At 31.1% G+C, this 25,845-nt stretch overlaps 14 protein-coding genes across 14 annotated transcripts; 7 read left to right on the forward strand and 7 right to left on the reverse strand.

Moving 5' to 3' along the window:
• The first annotated feature begins 193 nt into the window (after positions 1-193).
• BX663DRAFT_519230 (copper/zinc superoxide dismutase) lies at positions 194-1,196 on the forward strand. Its single transcript, XM_051528972.1, has 4 exons — positions 194-402; positions 624-798; positions 872-981; positions 1,069-1,196. The coding sequence occupies exons 1-4, from the start codon at positions 240-242 to the stop codon at positions 1,077-1,079; spliced, it is 459 nt and encodes a 152-aa protein (XP_051379973.1). The 5' UTR covers positions 194-239; the 3' UTR covers positions 1,080-1,196.
• On the reverse strand, positions 1,193-1,633 carry BX663DRAFT_554440 (uncharacterized protein; the record flags this gene model as incomplete). Its single annotated transcript, XM_051531527.1, has 1 exon — positions 1,193-1,633. One exon carries the CDS (start codon positions 1,631-1,633, stop codon positions 1,193-1,195), a length of 441 nt encoding a protein of 146 aa, XP_051379974.1.
• Positions 1,634-1,772: 139 nt separating this feature from the next.
• BX663DRAFT_532574 (mitochondrial carrier domain-containing protein) lies at positions 1,773-2,793 on the reverse strand (the record flags this gene model as incomplete). Its single annotated transcript, XM_051530471.1, has 3 exons — positions 1,773-2,428; positions 2,542-2,649; positions 2,706-2,793. 3 exons carry the CDS (start codon positions 2,791-2,793, stop codon positions 1,773-1,775), a joined length of 852 nt encoding a protein of 283 aa, XP_051379975.1.
• A 797-nt stretch (positions 2,794-3,590) lies between these two features.
• On the reverse strand, positions 3,591-4,697 carry BX663DRAFT_440071 (kinase-like domain-containing protein; the record flags this gene model as incomplete). The annotated part of the gene is made up of 2 exons (XM_051523375.1): positions 3,591-3,956; positions 4,029-4,697. The coding sequence occupies 2 exons, from the start codon at positions 4,695-4,697 to the stop codon at positions 3,591-3,593; spliced, it is 1,035 nt and encodes a 344-aa protein (XP_051379976.1).
• A 338-nt stretch (positions 4,698-5,035) lies between these two features.
• On the forward strand, positions 5,036-5,418 carry BX663DRAFT_171816 (uncharacterized protein). The gene has a single exon (XM_051521657.1). It carries the CDS (start codon positions 5,086-5,088, stop codon positions 5,281-5,283), a length of 198 nt encoding a protein of 65 aa, XP_051379977.1. The 5' UTR covers positions 5,036-5,085; the 3' UTR covers positions 5,284-5,418.
• Positions 5,419-5,452: 34 nt separating this feature from the next.
• Positions 5,453-6,672, reverse strand: BX663DRAFT_519235 (protein-tyrosine phosphatase-like protein). Its single transcript, XM_051528973.1, has one exon. The coding sequence runs from the start codon at positions 6,579-6,581 to the stop codon at positions 5,604-5,606; it is 978 nt and encodes a 325-aa protein (XP_051379978.1). The 5' UTR covers positions 6,582-6,672; the 3' UTR covers positions 5,453-5,603.
• A 127-nt stretch (positions 6,673-6,799) lies between these two features.
• On the reverse strand, positions 6,800-7,683 carry BX663DRAFT_477575 (ribosomal protein L30, ferredoxin-like fold domain-containing protein). Its single transcript, XM_051524289.1, has 2 exons — positions 7,651-7,683; positions 6,800-7,579 (listed from the first exon to the last, which is right to left on the reverse strand). The coding sequence occupies exons 1-2, from the start codon at positions 7,659-7,661 to the stop codon at positions 6,832-6,834; spliced, it is 759 nt and encodes a 252-aa protein (XP_051379979.1). The 5' UTR covers positions 7,662-7,683; the 3' UTR covers positions 6,800-6,831.
• A 426-nt stretch (positions 7,684-8,109) lies between these two features.
• BX663DRAFT_488743 (uncharacterized protein) lies at positions 8,110-12,446 on the forward strand (the record flags this gene model as incomplete). Its single annotated transcript, XM_051524839.1, has 9 exons — positions 8,110-8,236; positions 8,307-8,614; positions 8,752-8,899; positions 8,964-9,123; positions 9,201-9,383; positions 9,546-10,399; positions 10,466-11,653; positions 11,742-12,252; positions 12,311-12,446. 9 exons carry the CDS (start codon positions 8,110-8,112, stop codon positions 12,444-12,446), a joined length of 3,615 nt encoding a protein of 1,204 aa, XP_051379980.1.
• A 581-nt stretch (positions 12,447-13,027) lies between these two features.
• Positions 13,028-13,608, reverse strand: BX663DRAFT_418917 (Homeodomain-like protein; the record flags this gene model as incomplete). The annotated part of the gene is made up of 2 exons (XM_051522380.1): positions 13,028-13,358; positions 13,433-13,608. Coding segments are annotated over 2 exons (507 nt in total), but the record flags the coding sequence as incomplete, so codon positions are not given.
• A 1,242-nt stretch (positions 13,609-14,850) lies between these two features.
• BX663DRAFT_563455 (uncharacterized protein) lies at positions 14,851-15,915 on the reverse strand. Its single transcript, XM_051532010.1, has 2 exons — positions 15,138-15,915; positions 14,851-15,073 (listed from the first exon to the last, which is right to left on the reverse strand). Exon 1 carries the CDS (start codon positions 15,879-15,881, stop codon positions 15,240-15,242), a length of 642 nt encoding a protein of 213 aa, XP_051379982.1. The 5' UTR covers positions 15,882-15,915; the 3' UTR covers positions 14,851-15,073; positions 15,138-15,239.
• Positions 15,916-18,554: 2,639 nt separating this feature from the next.
• On the forward strand, positions 18,555-19,500 carry BX663DRAFT_519253 (uncharacterized protein). The gene has a single exon (XM_051528974.1). The coding sequence runs from the start codon at positions 19,122-19,124 to the stop codon at positions 19,464-19,466; it is 345 nt and encodes a 114-aa protein (XP_051379983.1). The 5' UTR covers positions 18,555-19,121; the 3' UTR covers positions 19,467-19,500.
• A 220-nt stretch (positions 19,501-19,720) lies between these two features.
• BX663DRAFT_519255 (DNA-binding protein) lies at positions 19,721-20,845 on the forward strand. The gene is made up of 4 exons (XM_051528975.1): positions 19,721-19,936; positions 20,030-20,193; positions 20,263-20,646; positions 20,716-20,845. The coding sequence occupies exons 1-4, from the start codon at positions 19,894-19,896 to the stop codon at positions 20,770-20,772; spliced, it is 648 nt and encodes a 215-aa protein (XP_051379984.1). The 5' UTR covers positions 19,721-19,893; the 3' UTR covers positions 20,773-20,845.
• Positions 20,846-21,213: 368 nt separating this feature from the next.
• BX663DRAFT_519258 (uncharacterized protein) lies at positions 21,214-23,767 on the forward strand. Its single transcript, XM_051528976.1, has 6 exons — positions 21,214-22,069; positions 22,128-22,197; positions 22,280-22,340; positions 22,409-22,855; positions 22,915-23,243; positions 23,306-23,767. Exons 1-6 carry the CDS (start codon positions 21,261-21,263, stop codon positions 23,639-23,641), a joined length of 2,052 nt encoding a protein of 683 aa, XP_051379985.1. The 5' UTR covers positions 21,214-21,260; the 3' UTR covers positions 23,642-23,767.
• Positions 23,768-23,970: 203 nt separating this feature from the next.
• BX663DRAFT_554450 (uncharacterized protein) lies at positions 23,971-25,829 on the forward strand (the record flags this gene model as incomplete). Its single annotated transcript, XM_051531528.1, has 2 exons — positions 23,971-24,938; positions 25,004-25,829. The coding sequence occupies 2 exons, from the start codon at positions 23,971-23,973 to the stop codon at positions 25,827-25,829; spliced, it is 1,794 nt and encodes a 597-aa protein (XP_051379986.1).
• Positions 25,830-25,845: the final 16 nt, after the last annotated feature.

Genomic DNA, 25,845 nt, shown 5'->3' on the forward strand with positions numbered 1-25,845 from the left:
ATTGTTACTGTTATTTTAATAAAATACACAAATCAATTTAGAGTCCGTAATAACAATCACTCCTATTTGATTGGATAAAATCAAAGTTTAGTCATGTCACGAAAGAGTGGGTGGAAAGAAGAAGAACAACAACAACAATACACCCCACATGAATAATATTTTATAAAAGAAACGCATTTTTTTTTTAGTTCTCTTTTCTTTTTCTTTTTTTATATTTTCTTCTTCTTTTTTTAAAAAAAATGGTTAACGCTGTAGCAGTTCTTAAAGGTAACGAAGTTTCTGGTGTTGTTAAATTCTCCCAAGCTTCAGAAGATGCCAAGACTATTATTGAGGCTTCTTTCACTGGTTTGAAGCCCGGAAAGCATGGTTTCCATATCCATGAATTTGGTGATAATACCAATGGTAAATATCGAGAAAATAACTTTGTATTTAATTTTCGAAAAAAAAAAGAGAGAGGAAAGAAGCCATAGTTAGCGTGTGTTTGTAAAAAAAAAAAAAAAAAAAAAAAAAAAGTCAAGAGCGAGGGTGGTGGGAGGGTCAGTCAATGACTATTTGACATAATATATCGCGTATTTTTTTATTTTTTTTTTTTCTTATTGGATTACTAATATGAAAATTTTTAGGTTGTATTTCCGCTGGTCCTCATTATAATCCACACGGTAAGACTCATGGTGCCCCCGAAACTGAAGTTCGTCATGCTGGTGATTTGGGAAATATTGTAGCTAATGAGAAGGGAGAAGCTAACTTGAAGATTGAAGATTCTCAAGTCAAGTTGATTGGTCCTTACTCTGTCATTGGGTAAAATAAATTCATACATGTATATTTGTATATACAAGTTATTAACTGTTTTATATACACATGTATATACTAGCCGTACAATTATTGTTCATGCTGACGAAGACGATCTTGGTCTTGGTGGTCATGAACTTTCTGCCTCTACTGGTAATGCCGGTGATCGTTTAGCTTGTGGTGTTATTGGTGGTAAGTTTTGTTTTAGACTATTTAAATAATGAATTGATGATTAATGACTATTTTTTTTTTTTTTTTTTTTTTTAAACCCTTGTACAGTCACTAAATAAGTTTTGCACAAAATACCTCTTTATTTTATATGTATTAAAAAAAAAGGCTTAAAATGATATAATGCATTTCTTTTATTATAAATAAATATAAATAAGCATTTGTATAGGTATTCTTAATTATGATCTATTTCTTTTAATATTTGACCCAAGACATTATGTGTCGCTGCTTTCCTTGAAAGTTGAGTTAAATCCTTTGATAGAATGTCAGTTTCTTTAGTATTTGTCAAGAATCTATAATGCTTCATCACATATAAATAAACAGAATTACTTAAAAAGATGCTTTGTATTAATAAATAGTAAAATTCATGCATTGCGTTCAGTAGAACTGAAATGGAAGGAATTTCTTCCTGCTCTTTACTAGCTACTGCTAATTGCCTTATCCTTTCACGTTCTTCTTCTGTTAATACACTTAGTTCTGTTTCAAGATAAATACACCAATTTGTACACTGTTTAATAAATTCAACGTTCCAATTAGATATGTCTTTTGTCTTTGTTGTTTTTAAAAGATTTGTATATTCAATTATAGTTTTAACAAGTATTTCTTGATGTTTCATACAAAAAAATAAAAACAGAGAAGAAAGGTATATACAAATATGCGTATCTATATATATAAATATATGTGTATATATAAAAATCTATCTAAATTTAGGATGATATGCGCGTCTATTATGTGACTATTTTTTTCTTTCCCCCTCAAAATCCTTCATCCAAAACATGAAGCTGTACAAATGTCTTTAATGCCTTTTCATATACACCTAAAAAGATGCTACCACCAATAGAGATCCACATGACACGAGGTCCAATACCTGAAAATAATGCACGAGTACCTTCTTCTGAAGCGATACGTTTCATAGTGGAGATAATACCATCATAATGCTTTTTATGATATTGATTTGTATTCTTTGAAGACAACATAATTCGTGTTTTACATACATCTAAGGGAGTAGTTGACGCTGCTGCAATAGCACCTGCTAAAGATCCCATTAAAGCTGCTTCATAAGGTTCAGTACGACGTCCTTTAAAAACTGCATAACGACGTTTAAAGTATTCGTAAAGTGGGAACTGAATACATGTAAATGGAATCTCTCTAGCCACTGTTGATAAAAATCCACGATATAAACCCAAAATACCCTCTGTTCGTAGTACGTTTGAAACTGCAGCGGATGTCTTTTTAAACTGCTTTGTCTGCATACGCTGTTTAATCACTTCTGTAGGGACACGTACTGTACAGGCTACTGTTTCACCACATGAGGCTGCTACCATATGAATCAATGGTGCATACTGGCTTTTATCCACAGTAGCTCCCATTACGCGTTTTGTAGCTTCATAAGTGACAAAAAATAACGAAGCTTTATATATATATATATATATATATAGATACAAAAATTATTTAAATATCACACAAACAGAGCCGTCATCATAGATGTATACATATATAAAAGAAGAAAAGAAAAAAAAATACCTCCAGGTGCACTTCCAATCACGGCTGTTAATAAACCTGAATAAATTCCACGAAATCCGCCTGAAGCCATAAATCCATGTTGTGATTGTAATCTAGTTTTGATTGTATCTATGTTCATCATGTCAAAATCAAATAAAGTGATTACTAAGAAATCATGAGATTACCTAAAGGGAATAAGGCTGTATCCACAGCAGTTCCAGCACAAGCACCAGCAACCAAGGCTTGTTTCAAATTGCCTTGTTCTTTACTCATGTATATATATATACATGTATATACAAAAAAAAAAAGAAAAAAAAAAGAAAAGAAAAAAAAAAAAAGCTACATCATATTATATACGTCAATCACCCCCACCACCCTTGTTTTCCCATCTTTTGTAACTGTTAACTGTTTAATAAATCTGATTAAATATCCGCCTTTTTCTAATTATTTACTGTAGACAGTGTTACTATTAGTTACTCGAGAATCTTACATCATCATAATATCTTTTCTCATACTATCGTCACCTTGCCAGTTAATATGTATTAAAGAATATCATTTAATGGAAACTATAAAGCATAATATTCTATATACATAAAGGACCTTTTTATCATCAAGCTCTTTAAAAAAAAAATTACAGTAGGTTCATTATGTACTACAAAAAAAAAAGAGATTCTATTTTACAATGAAATTATTTTAATGAATATGTAATTTTCTTTATTATTATTATTAATAATGAATTATGTACAGTAAATAAAAAAAGGAAAATAATTGTCATAGGTATTAATGGCATAAAAAATGGTATAAACTTTTTTTTTGTATATGTGTGCGTGTAAATATTTTTGTTTGCTTGAAGAATAAAATAAAATAAAATAATATAAAGCATGTGGAAAGAAATATAATTAAAAGGGGGGAAAAGGGTATAATATATTAATATAAGGAGTAAATAAGAAGTATATGAAATAAATGCTTAAAAATTCATGCAAAATTATAGATTGTGTGTAGTAGTAGTAGTAATTATTATTAGGCTGTAATATACTTTTTTTTTTCTTTTTTGGAGGTCACTGTAGTATTTATAATTGTTTGAACCAAGGATGCATTAAAACTTGATGAATTGTAGGTCTTTGTTCTGGTGAACGAGTTAACATCCAAGAGATTAAGGAATAACATTCTAAAGTTACTTTTATTTTAGGCTGAACAAACTGACCAGCAATTGCCATATTAGAATCATGGAAGGGAACTTCACCAAATAAAATAGTATACAGTAGAACACCTAAGGACCAAATCTCTGCTGGTTCAGCTCGATAAGGTTTATTCATTAAGATTTCGGGTGATGCAAAATTCACTGTACCAAAGAATTGAGTAAATGAATAACTTTTATTCCTTTCTCCAAAGTGATGAGGTAATAAAACAGCAGATCCAAAGTCTATTAATTTGACCTAAAAAAAAAAAAAATACAATTAATATTTGACTTGAAAAAATAAAAAAAATCTATCTATCTATTTTTGTACCTGAAATTGATCGTCAATAACAATATTTTCATCTTTGATATCACGATGGCATACACCAAGTAAATCAAGATAAGCAATACAAGAAATAATTTGTTTAAAAACCATTTTAGCAATAGGTTCTTCAAAATAATTATGTCGTTCAATACATTCAAATAAATCACATGAAGTACGTCTTTTGATGACTCGAGGATTTTCATCAAAGAATGGAATATCTTCATTTACAGGAGAATCAAGTACAACTGAACTGTTACAAGAGGATGTCTCTGAGAGGGCAGGGGATCGAGAGATGGTAGTTGTGTTGGTAGTAGACCATTGAGTACCGTGTAATTCCATAACAAGATAACAGAATGTAGGGTCCTGATAGAAATCAACATAACCTATGATATTTGAGTGACGAATGTTTTTTAAAATATAAATTTCCATTGGAATTAATTGACCGAGTCCTCTATCCCTAACCCAACTATGAGGGGGGACCTTGTCTCGAAAGATGAATTTGACAGCTCTTTCGATACCAGTCTTTCTTTCACGAGCAGATACAACAAATCCAAATCCACCTGATCCAAGCTCTTCTCCAATAATATAATTTGCTAAAAACATAGGATGAAATGAATGATATGCCAAATAAGCTGCTGTGGTAGAATTAGCAAAATTGTTGATTGGTTCTTTCATTACAGGTATTGAGTTATCAATATAAGTTAACTGATGTTGATATGACATATTAAATATAATAAAGAAAGAAAGAAAGAAAATAATAATTAACAAGAAGCGAGTATTTAAATATAGAATACCATATAAGGGGAAAGATGTATATGTATAAATATATAAATGTATATAAAAGGTTAAACAAGCATGTATGTGTGTGTGTGTGTATGTGTGTATGTGTGTGTGTATATATGTGTGTGTGTCTGTGTGTGTGTGTGTGTATGTGTTTGTATATATATGTATATATGTATATTTATTTATTTATATTTATTTTTCCCTTTTCTTTAAAAGGAGGAAATATATAATGTCAATCAATCTTCAAGAAAAAAAAAAGATATTACAAAAAAGCCTTGAAATGTATAATACAACTTCGTTTCCTTTGTATATCACTTTATTATATGTACACAACTTCTTCCCTGTGTATGTATATCACTTTATTGTTATTATATGGAATGTAGCTCCTGAAAGTTTATATACACATATTTATATAAATGACAACATGTATATACGCATACATACTTGTACACACACACACACTTTAAGAGCTTATTAGCATTCCATTTCATTTATCGTATACAATGAAGTCGAATCAGAATTCCTCCTTAATCATAATGTTCCTTATATAAAATATATAATGAAAATTCTTATATTAGAAGGGAGTCATACAATATATTAATATATATTCATATATAAAAGGGATTCAATATAAATATTTGTTCCCTTTCTTTGTCATTTTATATATTGTAAACTTTAACTTATATATAACTCCTACTACTACCTTCTCCCTTGTTTTTACTACTTTAATTATAGAATAGTTTTAAAAGGGAGAAAATAGATAAAGGGATACACAAAAGAACATGATAGAAATATAATTTATTCTTCTTGATCAATAAAATCTAAAAGGGCTTTATAACAAAAGCTATATTGAGATAAAGATTGAACCATGGTAGTACGTTGTTTACGAAATTCGTCTATTAATAGAAATATAGGATCTATTGCTAAATTATCATGCATCTTTAAAAGTATCTCTGCTGAATCAATGACACAAAATGTACCTGTTCTACCACATCCTGCACTACAATGAACTAAAACAGGTTTATCCACTTCTTGTAATTGTCTCGTCAAGCGTATCAAATTTATCACTTTCGATGTCTCTTTAGGTACTCCGTGATCAGGCCAACCTAAGAATTGCAACTGAGTTACCCTTGCTTGTTCAATTAACTCTTCGTTACGATAGAACTGAATCAAAATTGTCCTTACAATCGAATCCGCTTCCGAATCCTTTTTTTCCTTTTTAATATTAGAAATTTTCACGTTGATTTCTTTATTATCGTTGTGCCTAATATGCATTATCTCATCCCCCAAGGGCCAATAACGTGCACATTTTTCAAATCCATCCTCTGAGATCGGAGTCAAACAAACGATAACTGGCACGCGTTGCTCAACTACCATACGCCAAAAATCAATCAACGTGGCCATAGTAGGTCCCTGAGTAGCTATATAGATTCGGGGAATCTCATAAGGTGCTAATATCCAGCTTGCATTAATATATCCATCCTCCTCATCCTCATCCTCATCATCAGCGTCATTACAGCTACTATTCCCTGCTGGCCCTAATCGAGGATCGGACAAGACGACTCGATTTTTGTCAAAAGGTAAAATATTATAATATCGATTTAATGTTTCGTTTCTTTTCGCTTTTTCTTGTCTATATAACATATTTCCTCTTCGTTTCATTTCTAAATCGTTAATGAGTAAATATTTTTGATGACAATAACGTTGAAATTTATATGGATCTTTCACAAGCCCTCTTAATGACTTTATAAATTCAGGGTCTTTTACGCTCGTCATTCTTTTGAATAAAGTTTTGAAAATTTTGATAAAAAAAAAAGGGAATGTTTACAACAAATATCAAATAAATTATACAAACTTTAGCTGCTTACTACTCTCCTCCAATTAAATTTCTTCTATTATTCCCTTTCACTACTGATAATAGTATACATTGCATCATGCTATTATTATTATTATTATTATTATTATTTTATTACTATATACAATTAAGAAAAAAGAAAAAAAAAAAAGAAAAGGAGGGGTATCCACATCAATTCATGGATTGAATTAATTTATTAATATCAAATTCACGATCACCAGCATCACCACCTTCAACATAATGTTTAGATTTTCTTGGCTTCCAACTGACCTTTTTATGCCCATTAGGATTACTCAGTTTAAAAGGCCAAAGAAAGTTATTTACTTGTTTGAAATGTTCACCCACTGTAAATATTTCATGAATAACGTCCTCAATGCAGATGATACCAAACTGTTTCAAATTATCACTAATGATCTGATTATCCGAAATGGCTAATCTTTGGCCTTTTACTTTTGCATATCCTCTTTTATATATTAATTCACGTACTGTCTTCAAGTTGGGTGAACCATAAGTAACATACGGTTCAACTATCTGCAACATCTCCATTGTAGCTTTATTGACACGAACAAAGACACCATTATTCGTCTGTAACAATCGAAATAGCTGTAATACCTTTTTCACTTTAGGGTTCAAGTCATTCACACCACTGATACGGATAACAAATAAAAGTTTAGGTTGAGCTGGTATATAAAAATGACCCTTGTTCTTTGCTTGTCGGCGTAATCGAATATCATCATTCTCTCGTTGCCTATATTCCTTTATATAGGTATCCGCTTTCTTAAAGATGATCTTACGAATGTCTCGTTTTTCTTTTGCCGCCTGTGATGCGTCTTGTGCCTTTTGTGCATCTGTCTTTTCTATCGTCTTTCTCTTTTTTAAAAGTGTTTCCGGAACACATATTTGTTTATGGGAAGGTGTACTAAAATAACATATTATTAATAAATAAGTCACTGTATATCAAAAGATGAATAATAATAAAATATACTTTACCTATACCCCATACTTTATATATGAAGAAATAAAGAAAGGAAAAAAAAAAAAAAAAAAAAAAAAAAAAAAAAAAAAAAAAAAAAAAAAAAAAAAAGAGAGAGATTAATGGTTGCCAAGTAGTCACAAATATAAAAATACAACAGCTGAATATGATTGGATTTGAAATGTATTCTTCTTAGATTTATTTTACTGATAATATCTCGATATTCTAAAAAGTAGTAGTAGTAGTAGTAATAGTAATAGATTGTAGTGTTGTGCCAACAAGAGCAACAAAAATACTATAAAAAGCACGTGTTTTAAAAACCAAAATAAAAAATCATCACACATAATTAGTTTGTACTTCCACTGTCAGATACTATATTTGATTTTAACAAAAAAAAAAAAAAAAAAAAAAAAAGACATTTTCTTTTATTCTTTTTCATTTTATTCTATTTTTTTTTAAAAAACATATATATAAGAATGGATAATAACAATCCTAAAGCACGTCAGGCATTCATTGACCTTGATAATGCTAGATGTAATGAAACATGGTCGATTATCCCCGAATTAGCAAAACGATATAAAAAATATCATCCAAATGAATCAGGTACATAAAAATGGACAACTTGTTATATTTGAAACATTATTCTAATATATAACTTTTCTCTCCCCTAAAGTACTTGAATTTACGGCAAGAATGGAAGCTGAGTTTATAGTATTAACCAGACAAATTCGTTATGGCATGATAGATAATGGAAGCAGTCATCATGATGAGTCTAATGATAATATAACATATCCTACTACTCTTGCTTTTAAAAGAGAGATAGATTGTTGGTATCAATTAGATGACCCAAATCATATCTCTCTTCCACCAAAAACTCAACCTTCTCAAGCACAACTTATTCTTGTAAGGTTATTAGATGTTATACAAAGGCAGATCAAAGCAGGTGAATTATTAGAAACGTCTGATGATTGGCAGATACAGGTATATATATATATATATATAATAAGCAAACACACATACGCATACATACATATGTTGATTATACATGTATATACATATGCATATATATATATATATATATCTATATGTAATGTTCATACTTTTTGATTGAATAAAAGTTTTCCAAAATCATTTTGGCTCGAATCTTTTTTGAAACAGGCCGTTATGAGAAGGCTTTTGAATGGTTACAACATATAGCTTTAAAGTTAGAAGATGTTGAATCTGGTTATGGTCTTGTTTTATTAATTCAAGCAAGATTTATTAAAGGTAAATAAATACATATATTTAATGTATACATCCCTTTATATATACATATACATATATATAATAGGTGTCTGTTTTGAGTTACAAGAAAATTATTCAGATGCTTTAGATTCTTATTCAAATGCCCTCAAAGTAGCTGAACAGCATCCTGAAGAGAAAAATAATGCTTTGTTCTTTTGGTTAGAAGACTGTCTTTATCGATCTATTTTGTTACAATTACGTAAAAAGTAAGTTTTTAGGTAGATATTAGAGAGACGAGTTTAGGGTTTACTTACCTTTTTTTTTTTTTTATGCATCATCATAGAGGGCCTGTCAAACAAACATTAAAACTTATGCGAACTTATCTAAATTATTGCCAAACACAATGGTTAGCAGATTGGCGTAGTTATAAACGGTGGGTTATATTTCGTCATTATATACGTTATTTAACAAGAGCTTATCAAAAGGGTCTTTATGTACCTGAAAGTCCCAACGATGAATACACAATGTAAGAATAAATGAAGAGAGAGAAAGAGAGAGAAAGAGAGAGAAAAAGAGAGAGAGAGAGTGTGTGTGTGTGTGTGTGCATATAATGGTTTTATTTCGTTATTGAAAAAAAAAAAAAAAAAAAAAAAAAAAAACCTTTTTTCCTTATGTCCACTCTACATAGATCTGATACAGTCGGTACCTCATCAAGACTCACAAAAGATAATTTAAGTGAAAGTTCAAATTCTGCCCTTCATGAAATAATGACACTCTTAAATCAATTTCGTTCCCTTTTGTCAAATGTTTTTGTTCCACTTTTACAGACATCAAATCCAATGGATTTACATCATCGAACCTTAGAGTTATCGAATCTTCTAGTGACTGCACATGAAGCTATAGGATGGGGGAAAGATGAACTCTATCTTCATCGTCTTGGCCAGTTCTTTCATCGGTCTCAAAAATGGATTCAAACAGATAGTTTATGCATGACAAGACATAGGTTCTGTATCCTTGTTCGATTAAAGAATAGGATGGAAGAAGCTAAATTAGCATTTATACATTATTCAAAATTGTTGGGAATACCTCTACCTAATCATTATCAACAGCAGGATGATGATGATGATGATGATTGTATGGAAAATAGGGTAGAATCTATACGAAACAAATTAAACAAGCTTATTCAGCAATCATTAAAGACAGCTAATAAAAATGTATCCAAGCTAGAGTCATTCCTCTCCTCATGGATGATGGATTATCCAGAGAGCGATGAACTCTTCTCTTCTGTAAGGAAACCACCTATAGGATCATTTGAAAATGATTCAGAGTTTGATGTTGTACGACTCTTGTTGATTGCCTCACAGCAAATTTATGGTCAACACGATAAGGGAGGATATGAATCAAGCATGCAAACTCAATTAGCAGTAGCCATTTTAGAGGGGTCTGTGCATTTAAAAAAGAAAAAACCGGGACAATGGAAGATACTGATGGCACAAAGCAAAAGGATGAATGGAGTTGCTTATGGATTATATGCTTCACAATGTAAATAATATATATATACATATATACATATATATATATATATTATACCTATACTTTATATATTAGGTCAAATTGAAAAGCCACGCTTCAAATATTTAACACAATCTATATCGTCTTTAAAGAATGCTTCTGAGCTAGACACCCGATCATGGCAAACATTTTATGAATTAGGTTTACAGCAAACTATCATGGGAGATATCACGTCTGCTATTACGTCTATTCAACGATCCATCAAGCTCAAAGAAGATTTCATTCCTAGTTGGCACCTCTTGGCACTCTTATACTCTTCTCGTCAATTATATGCTTTACCAAAGTCCTTGGAACTTATTCAGCAATGTCATAATGACCATTATAAAAGATTATTTGATATGGAGAAAGTGATGACATTAGATACAGAGGAAGGACAAGAATTCTTTGAGAGAGCTGAGAGTTATATAAAAATGCAAATGACACAAGTCACTATCTTGGAGATCCTGGAGGGTTCAGAAGCTGTTTTAGATGCCTATTTAGATTTATTTAATCTGTATGCCAAGTTATCTAAAAAAATGAATCTTCCCATCAGTAAGAACAACTTATTAATAATAGCTAAAAAAAAGAAGGAAGAGGAAGAGGAAGGGGAAGGGAAGGAGGAGGAGAGGGAGAAATATCGACAAAGATCCATTGCCTCTAGGGACCGAAATGATAACAGTAGAAGGTCATCCATTTCACGTCCTCGTTCATATTCAGCTACTATAAGCAGAATAACACGTAATGATGATGATGATGATGATGTTCAAAGTTTGAGCTTATCTCAATATAGCTTACATAGCCAAAACCCAATATTAGCTGTAGTTAACGAAAATGATCATAGTAATACTACACAACAAGAAATATCCTATTTCACAATGTTACAAAATCAAATAGAAAACGTGAATAATGATAATAATTCAACAGCAAAAAGCAATAAAAAACATACATCTCGACAACTTATAGATGATCCTTTATTGAGTTTCCCTATATCAACTAGAATAAAAAAGGAAAGAAAGGAATCAATAAATAGTAGTAGTGATAATAGGAGAAAATCACATTTCTTGAGTTTTAAAACTTCATTTCGTAATAGCATCAGCCATCCTTTGATAGGCACAACAGCTACTGTAACAACAACAACAACTACTACTGCTGCTGCTGCTGCTGCTGCTGCTGCTGTTGCTGCTTTAAATACTAATAATAATGATAATAGCAATGCCAATATCGATTGCAATGATATGAATAATGGTAAAGTTCTTTATACAATTAAAGAGAAAGAGAGAGAGAGAGAGAGAGAGAAAGAAAGGAGAGAAAGTTAATATACATATATTTATAGAACAACGCGTTCATAATGGAAACTACTCTTCGTCAAGTTTACTTAAAACTACTAATAAGCAATTATCATCTACTCTACTAACAAACCAGAAATCAAGTAGTTTATCGTCTCAAATAAGCTTAGATGTCCAAAAAAATAAAGCAACATTCAAACATGGTTATGATAGACAACATGAGTCAAGATGGCGTTCAATCCTTGTTCGAATCTGGATCATGGTCTGTAATAGCTACCAAAATTTACAACAATTTGAAGAAGCATTCAAAGCCATTGAAGAAGCGGAGCAACTTACTTATGGTCATGATGCAGATGTATGGCATCAAGTTGGTTTATTAAAGAATGATGATAAAATGGCATTAGAAGCATTTAAAAAGGCTTTATCAATTGATCCTAATCATATAGCTACTCATATCTCATTAGCATCTCTTTATTTAAGTATGAAAGAATTTGATTTAGCAGAAGACTTGTTACAGAATGTGACTCATGGATTAGGTTGGAATCAACCCAAAGCATGGTAATTGTGTAGATTATTTATTTTTAAATATGTTAAAAAAAAATTAACATGATATTAGGTATTTACTTAGCCAAGTTTATAAAGAACAAGAACATATTCAAGATGCAAAAAACTGTTTGCTGTATGCAATAAAACTAAGTGATATTCAACCCATTATTTATTCATTTGATCGATTATTACCTCGGTTTGTTTAAGAACAGAAGAATATGTAGTTTACAATGTAATAAAATTTTACATACATTCCTATTCTTGATACTTATTTACATACATCTTTTGTTGCCAACATATATAATAAATACATTTTATTAAGTTTATATGTATATGTATATAATTAGAGTAAAAAATCAAAATCGTCAATAGTAGAAGGTAAAAATGAAGATATGCAGTTATTATTATAAAATAGTCTATAGTTGTCAATATTATCAAAACTACTTGGTAATGTAATAAAATCCTGAGTATTAGATAAAGGAAAGAAGAAGAGATCTTCCAAATTTTGTTGTTCCTCTTTATGCTGTATCAGTTTATCATGTATTGGAGTAACTGGTAAGTTTGGATAAGATAGTGGGGAACAAGGCGTAGAAGATGATTGATGGCTTATCAAAGAGCATGGTGAAGATATGGGTGTTACCTTATCAGTATTTACAATAGATGTGAATTCATCGTTATTCTCTTTTACACAATCTGATTTATCTGGAAGCATGTCAACTTCTTGTTCCTGCTTCTTCTTTTCCTTCTTCTTCTTCTTCTTCTTCTTTTCTACTTGTGAATGATAATGAATTTGATTCCATCGAGTACGACATTGTCTTTGAGTACGAGTAGGAATCATGCTAGCAACACGTATCCAGCAACAACCATATTTAGATACTGCATCCTTTAATAATTTATCTTCATCTACTTGCCATCTGCCTTTACGAATAGAAGGATCTAATGCTTCAGTCCATCTCGCCTGACATTGAATTCCTGTTCGATGCGGAATATGTTCTGCAATTTGATTCCATGGCAAATTTGTTGTCTTTTGTATTACTATTTGTTGCTGATATTGATGTACAGCTTTTATGAGTGCTTCATCTTCATCCTTTGACCATCTCCCTTTGTGTACATTAGAGCTATTGGATACATATATATGCATATATATCATTCAACTTGACTTTCTCTTTTAATGTAAATAAATATAACTTACTTTAAAGCACCATACCATCGAGTGGAACATTGTACTGCTGTTCTACCAGGAATTAATTTTGATATTGAAGTCCATTTATGTGGTCCATACTTTGCAACTGCTTTAGATAACAATACATCTTCTTCTATTGACCATCGACAGTAAAATTGGTGACTTCCATTTTGTTTAAAGACAGTTGTTGTAAATGAATTATTTTTTAAAGGGATCTCAGCTGTTGGCAGCATTTAATGATATACTTGATAAAAAAAAAGCAAAAGAGAAAGGAGAAAGAGAAAAAAGGAATGAATTATATAAGCAGGTTTTTATATTTATATAAAGACATATATGTATACTGGTTTTAACAATAGTACAGTAACCGAGGAGCTTATACTTCATATAAGAAAGTCCTCCACAAACATGAGCCTAAAAAGGATTCGGATAATGTCGGATTTAATTTAATATCTTTTTTTGGGGGGACTTGAAGAGTTTTAAAGAAACGGCTTCAGTTACGTTTAAGGAAAATGATCCGCTTTTAATAAATGATGATTCACTGCTTTTTTTTTTTTTTTCTCTCATTATATATCATTCTGTAATAAGTTCAACTCTTCTTTTAAAGATAACCAGTGATGAATAGTTTTTACATAAAAAAAAAAATGAGGACAGAATAGTAGCAGAGTCATTACAAAAATGTAAGGTAAGTTTACAAACTTTTTTTTTTTTTTTGACAATCCCTTAAAATAGGAAAAACCAACTTGTTTTATTTTAAAAAATACTAACCATTACAGCTGAAGAAATTAGTTTGCGCCAGGAAAAAAAAATTTTTTTTGGCCAAGAAAAAAAAAATTTTGGGCCACTTGAAAATATTTGGGATAGCTAAGGGAAAGTAGGGTCACTTGGCTGAAAATGGGACACTCGATTAAAAGTGACAACAAAATGAAGGTTCCATTTTCATGATATTGTACTATAAATAATACAAGGTTTATTTTGATTTTGATAAAATAAAAATAGAGAGAAGAATGATATGATATCTTTGAGGAAGCTAGAGTGTGAATAGTAATAAAAGGATCAAGAATAATTATGAAGAACAGGTGAGATGATAAGTCACTCGTTTCTTTTTAACAGTTGTTTCTTTTGTTCAGCACTTACAGTTACATATCTTTCTCAACTCATGTAGGATTGAGCAACAACAGACATTACTTGGCCATCACTAATAGTGTTATCGTAACTCCTGTCATAGGTCATAGAAAAAAAAAGGACTCAAACAAACTGTAAAACTTAAAACTTAAAGTGACATATTTGTATACATATTTGTGAATTTAAGTATTTTAAACCCTAAGGGAGTCTCACTGACTTGTTCATTTTTACATTTATTTGTTATATATTCAATCCCTTGGTACTTGTTACAAATAAATATTTTAAAGAAATTTATTATTATAAAACGCAAACAAAACTATAAATAAGCGTAAACATGATAGTAAGCAGCTACTTATTGTTAACGACAACTTGTTTTAAATACGTGTAAAATATTACACAAGCTGTCTACAAATCCAATAAGCTGTGGAAGCTCTTTCAAGTCTTTTGGTACGTTGAGATGATCGATTTCGGTCATTGTATAAAACCCTTTGCATTATTGCTGGATCAAGTAAAAACAAATAGATTTGCCTGTTAATGTTCATTATTAGTGAATAATTTATGCCTATTTGTGTATTCTATAAAAATTACCGACAATTTGAAAATCTAACACTCTATGGAGGTGATTTTGATCAGTTGTCTGTTTAGAAAACACACCCAGTTTGTACAGGTCTTTGTTCAATTTAGTTTTGTCATTTCAGTACTTCTCTTCTTTGACTTCAATGAAGCCCACATCTATCTTTTCATATGTCTTTAGTGTTATACAACCATCAGGTCGTTTGTTAGAACAATTGGACTTGTCCTCTTCTGTTTGTGCATCAGTCCGCCGGAGATAAATGTTTTCTTCTCTGTCTTCAAACAGCAGTAGTAATATTGGTTGAATTAACCGTATAGTTAATTCGAATTCTTTTGCGTCAAAAGAATCATTTGGTAATTGTTCGATTAGGATCTTGAAGCATAATATGGCTTTGTCTTGGTAAGCGTTGCTCTCTTCATCAATTAATGCCAATAATCGTTGGATTGTAATTTGTTTGGCAACGCATTGTTGAACAATTTCCATTAGTTTGATAAGTATATCTATGGAAAATTGTTGGCTGTGTATACCAATTTGTTCATGGATATCTTTTAACATTATGTGGGTTGTATTGCTGTCAATAAACTTTGCCAAATCAGGATGTTGATGGTCTTTAACTAATAGTATGCCCGATGTCGATAAAATATGGCAAATATGGCTTTTATATGTTAAAGGGCTAGTTCCAAGCGAGTTTTGAAAGTTACGGGATAGTTGAAGGATATTTGCATCGTTGATACGAACTATGTTAGATTCAATCATTTGCATTACTTCGTTACTGTCCGTACTAACTGATGTTGTACTATCAGAAGAAGTTGTACACCTTTTGCAAAAATAATTGACCCCAGTGACAAATTTGTTATAGCACATTTTATTTTATTGATAGCACAACATTTTTGGCATAAAGTGTGCCAAAATCAAAGTGGAAGTTTGTCAAGACAAGCTTGCCATTTTGATTCAGAATACCGACAAAAGCCTTGTAAATCACTCAAAAGAATACTGTTGTAAGCATCGGTTATTCCTAAAGTTAGCGTTTCCTTTTCTAAAGGTTTTTCTCTCTTCGGTATACTTTTGACAACTGACCAAAGTTGTTCGATCGGGTTCAGTTCAGATGAATAAGGTAGGAAGATCAACACAGCCGTATCCGCGGTTGATTATATACCTTTCGATATCAAGGTTTTTGTGGATTGGAACATTATCCATGGCAAGGTAAAAGCCATTAAATTGCTCGTGTTTGTCCAAAATATCAAGAGTACTAGCAATGAAATTGAAATAATCGCCAGTAACAGTACCCGTTGTTTTGATTGCAGCAGATCCAGCGGTTTTAGATGATGTGCTATGTAATTTTCGTTTCTTTGAGACAGATTGATAAGGTCTTTTTACTTTCACATTAATAATTCCATGGGGGCGATATAGCCCTCGTTGTAGGCGTCTCTATGATGGTTCTTTCTCCTTTTTTTGCTCAACCCATTGTCCTTTTAAGGTTGACATGAAATGCTGCTTCATCAATAAAAACACAATTACTCTGGTAGTTTAGATCTGTTTTTGACCAGTTAATAACCCACCCATATCTTTGCTGAATCTTTTCAGGAGAATTTCTCTCTCCGTGGGGATAGAAATAAGCTTTTTTGAAGGATAATGCACATTTATCTACTATGAAGCTACGGACAGTTTTTTTTTAACTAACTTTCAGACCCTCAAATCGATCAGTCAAGTTATCCATAGCTTGAGCTATCGTTGCTGAAGCATTTTCGCCAAATGTTTTCTCAAGATATTCTTTATGATCCGCGTTTAGTAGTGACTTTTGACCTCGCTTCTCTGGCCTTTCCCTTTAGTCTATCAACGAGCTTATTTTGGTCATCCTGAAGCCAATTGTAGTCAGTTTTGTGAGGGATGTTCATCAAACTCGCTGCTTTACCTGCAGTCAAGTCTTTTTCATAAATATAAAAAAAAAGAACATCTCCTTGGTATCATTTCCACGGTGTATTCTCCTGGTATCCTCTTTACTTGGGTCCCTTGAAACTGCAGTTTTCTTAACAACTTTTGGCTCTTTTTTAGTTTTTTCAGTTGGCTTCAGGTTCAAATGTGAATCATCGTCTACTTCCTTTTGTACAGGCTCTAAACCATCTTCATTCATGGCATTTCCTTTGCCTTCTTCAAAATAAACTTTAAAAGACATACTTAATATTACAAATAGAATAATTATTTTTATAAATAAAAGAGAAGTGTACCAAAAAAATTTACCAAAGTGTGCCATATTAAATTCCTTTTGTGACAACTCAATTTGAATTAGTGTGCCATATGTAATTTTTAAGTGTGCCACTTCTTTTTGCAGAAAGATATGTAACCGTAAGTGCTGAACAAAAGAAGGCCAGTAAGGAAAAGGATGGTGCATCTTCCAAAGAAACAATAAACAACTGTTAAAAAGAAACGAGTGACTTATCATCTCACCTGTTCTTCATAATTATTCTTGATCCTTTTATTACTATTCACACTCTAGCTTCCTCAAAGATATCATATCATTCTTCTCTCTATTTTTATTTTATCAAAATCAAAATAAACCTTGTATTATTTATAGTACAATATCATGAAAATGGAACCTTCATTTTGTTGTCACTTTTAATCGAGTGTCCCATTTTCAGCCAAGTGACCCTACTTTCCCTTAGCTATCCCAAATATTTTCAAGTGGCCCAAAATTTTTTTTTTCTTGGCCAAAAAAATTTTTTTTTCCTGGCGCAAACTAATTTCTTCAGTTGTATTACAGTTATTTTAACACATCATTATAAAGGATTAAAACTTATAATGGTCAACTTAAAAATCTTTATTTAAAAAATAAAAATACATAAATTTGTATATTATATAAAAAAAAAAAAGATAAACACATAGAAAGCAAATGGAAGCGCTCTATCTATTTTACCTAATATGAAAAAAAAATTAGTTTATGCTCGATAAATAAAAGTTGAAAAAAAAAAAGAGAGAAGTAAATTAAAGCTTTAAATCATATAGGAGCGAAAGAACTTTTTTGAGTCAACATTCAATAGGTTAGTAAGACCCGCGTCTGTTGAACTATGCCATAAGCGGTCTAATCATTTTAAGCTTTCCTTTTCTTTACTTCCTCTCTTTTAGCAGTATAATGTATATAGTCCAATATTTACCTTTTTTTTTTTTCATGTGTGTGAATAGTAAAGAATTTATCATATACAGTTCGAAAAAAAATTTTGCTTTTTTATACTTTTGACTGAGTCTAATTTTTTTTTTCTCGAAATAATTGTAAGTTTATACAGTCACAAAAAGCCACAAATTTTTTATATATTTAATAACACTATATTTAATACTCAGTCGGTATTAACAAATAGTTGCAGTATGTTTTCAAGTGTAACTTAACATGGCCACCTATTCAACAACAGAAGATTACTATTATTCTATTTCATTTTTGTGAAAAACATTTTTTCCTAAATATTAAAAGAAACTACACGTTTGGAATTGCAAAGTGAAGACGCTATAGCCCAAGATATTATTAAATTTATGGATATTTTAAAGAATAGGAATAAAATCATTAGAGATTACTATGTGTCGTCGCTTATGATTGGTTAGAAAACGTAGAGGTTTCTAATCAAAATATTACAATTATCATTAGCGTTTCCTTGACTTTTAGATATGTTTAATAGCTTTTTGTGGCCATACAAGTTGACCCTCCTTTCTCCCCCCCCCCTCGCATACATACTGATAATAATATTTATTTGCTATTGTCTTTTCTGGTTAGAAGAAGTTTACTGACAAGTACATAAATTGCTAGTTAGTTTTCTTACTCCATTATAGGTCGTACTAAAACTTAGCTTTGATTGTCTTATTTCAAGTGGAAATACTATATTGACCTATGAATCATGCTGAACGTAGCTGATGAGTTAAGTAGTGTCTGAGCCAACTGTCTTGTGGCCTACAGAAACTTTGTATCTATCATTTAAATATTAGTTGATCTCTCGAATAGATGCAAATATATATGCCTATATGTGTATCGACAACTACAAATGCTTACTACTATTGAGGATCCAGTTTCATTTCTACTCAAACAAAGTGAAACGAAGAGAGCAACACTCTGCTATCTCTCATCTACTTTCTCTTGGAATATACGATGACCGGTTATTTGAATTCAATTATCCATTTCATAATAAAAGACTTCTCCGATATCGCATCTTACCTTTGTTCAAAGTTTCTTTCTCAGGCTTTGTGTTGACAACTAATGCTAGTATTACAGATACACTCCCTTTGTGCTTGCTCTTACCTTATATTTCGTCCCTAAGGCCTCTCATCATTCGCTTTAGTTTCCTAATCTATAATATCGAATTGGCCTAGGCAATATCTTTCATACTGTATGTTCCACATTGGGTCAAAGAAAATAAAGTAAAATAATAAACTTTAGTTCTATTAATTCATGGTTTTGCATTCATTCAATCATGCCTTTTATTTTTTTATTTTTTCGTCAAAGGAATTTCTAGCATAATAGCACCACCTTCTAATGATGTGCACTGAAGAAGCTTAAGTAAATGGGATTTTATAGATAATCTCTTTTTTTAATAATCTTTTTTTTTTTTTAAAAAAAAAAAAAAAAATCTTCTCATTTTCATTCCTTGATCCGACTCGGATATATTTAACACTTATTTTATTTAGTTACAATTTCAGTAAATTGGAATGAACATTCATCCACAATCGAAGATCATCCGAAAAGGTAGAATCATCATTTCTTTTTATTAAAAAAAAAAAGTAACCATGGCGGTAATCAATGCTTTTGTTCTTAGACATTATAGATCTCACTTGTGAATTCTGTAAATACACATTTATTTTTTTATATTATTATTATTATGCATAATTCTTTTTTTTTTCCCTAAATCTGATTTAAACAATGTATGTTTATATAGTAGAGACTTGGCTTCATCAAATTTTATATCAATGTGAGCTCTATCCTAAAACAATATTCAAACTTCAAAAGAAGTTTGAAGTCCCAGTTCATATAGCAGTTCATCCAGATGTTCAAAATTATTTAAGTCTTTTTATACAATCGTGTCATTCTCAATTAGAAAAGGTATATTTAGATTCAGTATCAGGTGTTTTATAATTTATAACTTTTTTTAAATCCTCTATATTAAAAAAGGGCGATGTCAAATCTATATCATTAAATCTGATAGAAGAAAATGGTGACAGTAAAGCAATAGTAGAGAAGTTTGTATTTGAAATCAATTCAACTGCTTTAAAGCAGTCTACTAGTTTACCTTTAAATACACTACTTAAAAGCGAATCTACTTATTCAATAGAAGATATAGAACAATATCTAAGAACCTGTTTAATAAAGATTAGAACATATGAATCTTCATCAGTAATAAAAAAGGAGCCTAGAACTTTTTCTTTATCGATTGAAAGATTTGAAGGAGGTTATCCTGATTTAGATAGAAATACTGACTGGGTACCTGAGGATAATTTGGAACAAAATTGGAAGCATTTGGTACCATTAAAGACTGTGTCTATCGATTTATTTCGTGTAAGTTTTTTTTTTTCATTTTTCTTTAAAGTAAAAAACAAAAACAAATGATTTATCTTTTATTGCTAGTTTAATATCTATGTAAAGGTAGCTTCTTCTAGGAAGGGAAAAGAGCGCTGCCCTTAACAAAGTAGAGTGGGTCTTCAAGATTTTAATAATTGTACATGTACAAAGGAGTTGAATACATATTTAATGTATATAAATATATATATATATTTTTTTAGATAAAAGATACTGCCCAATGTATATATGTGTATGTATACAAGTACTCATCAAGTCCTATTATGTATTTTATTTTAGCCTTTACTTTTTCATGTGTATTTTTATGACTAAAAAAAAAAAATAAAAAAATACAAAGCAGAAAATACAAAATCCGCAAGAATAATCTTTATTAGCTGTTTGTGCGTAATATACGTATCGGTTAATATCAACGCCGAGAGATTAAAAATAGCGGAGGAAACTTCGTTTTATTTGTTGGATCAAAACTACTGTACAACGTTAAGGCACAATTTATAAATATTTATGTTATACGCTAATATTAAGAATTATATTTTATTTATTTATATTTTTTTTTCAAAAAAAGTTATTTATCAAAAATAAATAAAGAAAAAAAAATGAATAATTATGGGAATCAGGGTCATCAAGGTTATGAGCAGCAACATCAAAGCCACTTTGATAACCTAGCTCAAGGTTTTAATCAGCTTAATGTAGGTGATCGTTGGAATCAATTTCAATCTCATTTACATCGACCTTGGTCACAAGAGAAAGGATCTCATCATCATCAACAACATGCGCCCGGGGAAGTAATCTGTGGGCCCTTATTAAAGTATATTGATATTAATTATACAACACGTCAATGGAGAGGATCGATTCTTATCGTCTCTAGTGATCCATCTCCACCACCTATCCAAGTTCAGTTGATTGCACTCACTACAGGTCAAAGTACGACTATCGAAACCCGTGTTGAAAAACTCGATAGTTTCCGCCAAATATATCATTTCTGGCGTTATGACCTTCGTTTAAAACTCACAGATCAACCACAACGTTTGATCTATTCCACACCTCATCAAAACTGGGCTCAACCCCAATTTGAAGTCCATTTACCAGCTTATTTTGAAACGATGCGGTTCATGTTTTACTCTTGTAATGGGTTCTCAGATATTCCCCAGGAAGTGAAAGATAAATTTGGTGAAAAGGAGGCTCCGCTTTGGCAAGATGTGTTGGATCGTCATGAAGTAATGCCTTTCCATGTCTTGTTGGGGGGTGGGGATCAACTTTATCAAGATCGCTTAATCAAAGAAGATTTTATGAAGCCTTGGGTTGCTGAGAAAGACCCTGTAAGGCGATTAGCTATGAAATTGAGTCCTGAAATGAAAGATGGATTTGAAGAGTTTTATTTTTCAAACTATTGTAAAAATTTTGGGTAAAGAGGAATAATAGGAAAAAAAAAAAGACATAATACAGATTTGTTTTATATTTAGGTTTAAAGAGAATCCAGTGGTAGCTAAAGCCTTTGCTACAATTCCTTCTATTAATATGTGGGATGATCATGTAATAATACTTTTATTTCTGTTTACATTTGAAGCCTATTTTTTTTATTTTTTTTTATTTTTTTTTAATAGCTTTTTATTAGGATATTATTGATGGCTATGGTTCATATCCGACAGAGATGCAGCGTGCAGAATGTTTTCAAGGTATAATAATGAGTTATGATGATTAACTTGATTTTAAAAGCTCTTTTTTCCTCCTCTCTGATAAATAGTACTCTTTGCAAATGCAAGTCGATTTTATTATTTATTCCAGCATCATACTACTATAGAACTAGCCACACAACATGGAATGATTCGAGGTTCTTTGCCTACCTGTAATCATATCATTTCGACACTTGGACCCGATATTGGCTTCATTGCTGTTGACTGTCGAGGAGAACGTACAAAGATGGAAGTCTGTCAAGCATCCTCCTATGATACTCTCTTTCGACATCTTAGTTCAACAGCTGTTATCCCACCTACTGTTAAACATCTTTTTATTCTTACGGGTGTGCCCCTCATTTATCCTCGGTTAACTTTATTTGAAAATTTAATGGATGGTGCAGCTGGATTTAACCTGGCTACTATTGCGGGTAAGACAGGTGCATTAGGTGACATTATCGGTGGTCAATTGAATGTTTGGAATGGCGATCCTGAATTATTAGACGATATGAACGATCGTAAGCATATATATATATATGTCGAATTTAATAATAATAATAATAATATATTCATATAGACTGGACTGCAGGTAATCATGAACAAGAAAGAAAGATATTTATTGAACGACTTCAATCTTATGCTCGTGAAAGGTCAATTCGTGTATCATTCTTAGGTGGTGATGTGCATTGTTGTGGAGCTGGAAAATTATACTCAAAAGATATGAAGGAAAAAGAAGAGGGCGATCCTTATTTCATGGTCCAAATTATTTCCAGTGCCATCGTCAATGTACCACCTCCCCAAGCTCTCTTAACAGTGCTTAATCAAAATTCTGGCTATATCACATTTAATGGTAATACAGAAGAACGCATGTATAACCTATTTAAAAAGTCTCCTAATGGAAATACAGTAAGTACTGCTCTAAATGATAATAAAATACAACATCATTTTCATCATCTATAATAATATAGCGACAAAATAAAAAATTAATGGGAATGAGAAACTATTGTGCAGGATATTACGATGAAAAGACAGGTAAAGTTAACTTTTGGATTCAAGCTGAAAAGGAAGTAGGCGTAAAAGGAACGATGGGTTACCTTGTGGATGTACCTAAACTTGTATTTGGACAAGCTGGATATCATTTATTTCATCAAGATAAAAAACAAATATTAAATGATCTTTATCAGCAACAAAAGCAATCACAGATTCCTTTCCATTATCAACAACAGCAAGGAAGAAATGATGACAATAGTTATTTTCAACGTTTACAATCAAAGATAGGCGGATTCGTTATGCCTCAACCCTAACTCCTATTTAACTTTTATATATTCATATTATAAATGCTATTCATAATAAACAAACAAACAAACAAACAAACAAACAAACAAACAAACAAACAAACAAACAAACAAACAAACAAACAAACAAACAAACAAAAAAAAAAAAAAAAAAAAAAAAAAAAAAAAAAAAGTTTCGGAACAAAAAAAAAAAAAATTTAGTAACAACAGTTTATAGAATTAAAACTTTTTTTTTGTGTGTGTGTGTGTTTTCTTCACAAATAATACCTAAAGCATATACACACATGTATGCTTTATAATTACATTTGAGTTAATTAGAGACGTATATTTTAATAATAATGAATAACACTATTAGAAAACGACTACGGAGTGATAGTGAAGAAGATGAAAGCAATCAAGGTCCAATCTATGCATCTGATCTTAAACAAGAAATTGTCCTTCAAGGTCTTTATCGATTATGGAATCTTAACAGTCCAAAAGCCTATCAATTACTTTATGATGAACTGCAACGTTTGTATATAATAGCTAAAGAACCTAATTTAAAAATAAAAAGAATAAAACATCGACATCCTACAATACCGAAACCTGTAAAATCTTTGATTGATCCTCTTCTAAGAGCCGTTCAGATGGAAGAATTTAAAGATCAGCTTCATGATGATAATGGTGTTCCTAATTTTGCACATCTTCAACATCATTTACAACCTAATTCTAAAAAACGAGATGATTCAATGGTTTCATGCGATAACCAAAAATATCTATCACAGTTGCAAGATCGATATAAAAAGTTTATAGTAAATGATAAAAGGACAGGACTTGGTGCATTAGATAAGAATATACGAAATTATTACATGTATCTAGCTCTTGAAGAACATGAAATGAAAAATGGACCGCTCGATGATGAAGAATATGAGCTTTCAATAGTGGATGGCTCTTGTTGGACACCAGCAGAAAAGAAGAGATTCTTTTTAGCAGTGGAGCGATGTACTCGAGGCGATGTGGTTGAGATTGCTCGACGCGTAGGACCGACCAAGACGGTCAATGAGGTGGCAGCTTATTTGAATTTATTAGATGCAGCTTCGAATTGTATTGGAAATGATCCAGATGAAAGTTACAAAATTCAATATTCTGCTAAAGAAATGTCACCCTTATTTATGATGCAAGAAACTCGAATGGCAACATTGTTAGAAGAGAAGATTGAAATAGAGAATTATGATAGACATCAAAGATTAATTCAGGATAATAACCCTACCTTGGAGAAAGCGATGGAATTGTTTGAAGTTTGGAACATGTCTTCTCTTACTCATTTGTAAGCTATATTGATACATACTATAATATAGGGCTTTTTTTTTTATTTAACTTACCTTCATGTAGTTTTTCGGATTTCAAAGATATGACCCTCTTATCAAGTACAATTGTTCACTTTTATGAGCTTTTAAAGACCTTTATCATTGATATCCTGGCACATGTTCATACTGAATTACTGGATAAAAAAGATAAAACTATAAGTCGTGCTTTAATGAATTTTGTTATTGCTAAAAGACAAAGGATTTGGACAGACATAAATGAAGAAAGCGACAGACGCTTAAAAGATTTAGATATAATGTCTATACTGGACAAACGTAAAGATTTACATGAACAATATGCACAAAATAAGACTGCAAGTTATTTAGCTAAAAGACGAAGGAAAGGTTGGATGAATAAAGATAATGATACAGGTGACGATATGCTTCAACCATTTGATGTCCAGGACAAATTACCGCCTTCATATCATATGGTCTATGAGCATGAAAATTTTCGATTTATTCAATCAAAGTTAAATTCAACAAGACTTTTTGAAAACGAAATTGGTATAAATCAAAAGAATAAAGATTTGGTAAATATTAGAGAAAAAAGGATGCAAATAGACGAAAGTGAAGACTCTGCTCATGAAGAAAATAATAGCTCAAATGATGAATCTAATGTTAGCTATAATGATGATGATGAAAGTGATAGCTCTGTCAATGAAGAAAACTTTATAATAGAAAAAGATTTAGAAATAGAAGCAGAAAAAGAATTAGAAGAGGATAAATTGCTAGAAATGAAAATGAAGGAATCAGACAAGAGTTATGAAGCAAAATTAATACAGCAGCTTGGATTTTATGATGCAGAGCAAGTAATGAATGAAGCTAATAAAGAACCTGTCTCCATTCCAAGATAATTGATATACCCTTATT

This window comes from Cokeromyces recurvatus (genome assembly GCF_025118155.1).
Source record: "Cokeromyces recurvatus strain NRRL 2243 chromosome Unknown BX663scaffold_26, whole genome shotgun sequence".
NCBI classification, from domain to species: domain Eukaryota; kingdom Fungi; phylum Mucoromycota; class Mucoromycetes; order Mucorales; family Mucoraceae; genus Cokeromyces; species Cokeromyces recurvatus.

Coding starts and splice junctions, on each gene's coding strand:
- BX663DRAFT_519235 (XM_051528973.1), bottom strand. CDS start 6,581: ATGACGAGCGTAAAAGACCCTGAATTTATAAAGTCATTAAGAGGGCTT.
- BX663DRAFT_171816 (XM_051521657.1), top strand. CDS start 5,086: ATGTATAATACAACTTCGTTTCCTTTGTATATCACTTTATTATATGTA.
- BX663DRAFT_519258 (XM_051528976.1), top strand. CDS start 21,261: ATGAATAATTATGGGAATCAGGGTCATCAAGGTTATGAGCAGCAACAT. Junction 22,856..22,914: donor ATTAGACGATATGAACGATC/GTAAGCATATAT, acceptor ATATTCATATAG/ACTGGACTGCAGGTAATCAT. Junction 23,244..23,305: donor AGTCTCCTAATGGAAATACA/GTAAGTACTGCT, acceptor ATAATAATATAG/CGACAAAATAAAAAATTAAT.
- BX663DRAFT_519230 (XM_051528972.1), top strand. CDS start 240: ATGGTTAACGCTGTAGCAGTTCTTAAAGGTAACGAAGTTTCTGGTGTT. Junction 403..623: donor ATTTGGTGATAATACCAATG/GTAAATATCGAG, acceptor GAAAATTTTTAG/GTTGTATTTCCGCTGGTCCT. Junction 799..871: donor GGTCCTTACTCTGTCATTGG/GTAAAATAAATT, acceptor TGTATATACTAG/CCGTACAATTATTGTTCATG.
- BX663DRAFT_519253 (XM_051528974.1), top strand. CDS start 19,122: ATGTGTATCGACAACTACAAATGCTTACTACTATTGAGGATCCAGTTT.
- BX663DRAFT_563455 (XM_051532010.1), bottom strand. CDS start 15,881: ATGCAAATGATTGAATCTAACATAGTTCGTATCAACGATGCAAATATC.
- BX663DRAFT_519255 (XM_051528975.1), top strand. CDS start 19,894: ATGCTTTTGTTCTTAGACATTATAGATCTCACTTGTGAATTCT. Junction 19,937..20,029: donor AGATCTCACTTGTGAATTCT/GTAAATACACAT, acceptor ATGTTTATATAG/TAGAGACTTGGCTTCATCAA. Junction 20,647..20,715: donor TGTCTATCGATTTATTTCGT/GTAAGTTTTTTT, acceptor TTTTATTGCTAG/TTTAATATCTATGTAAAGGT.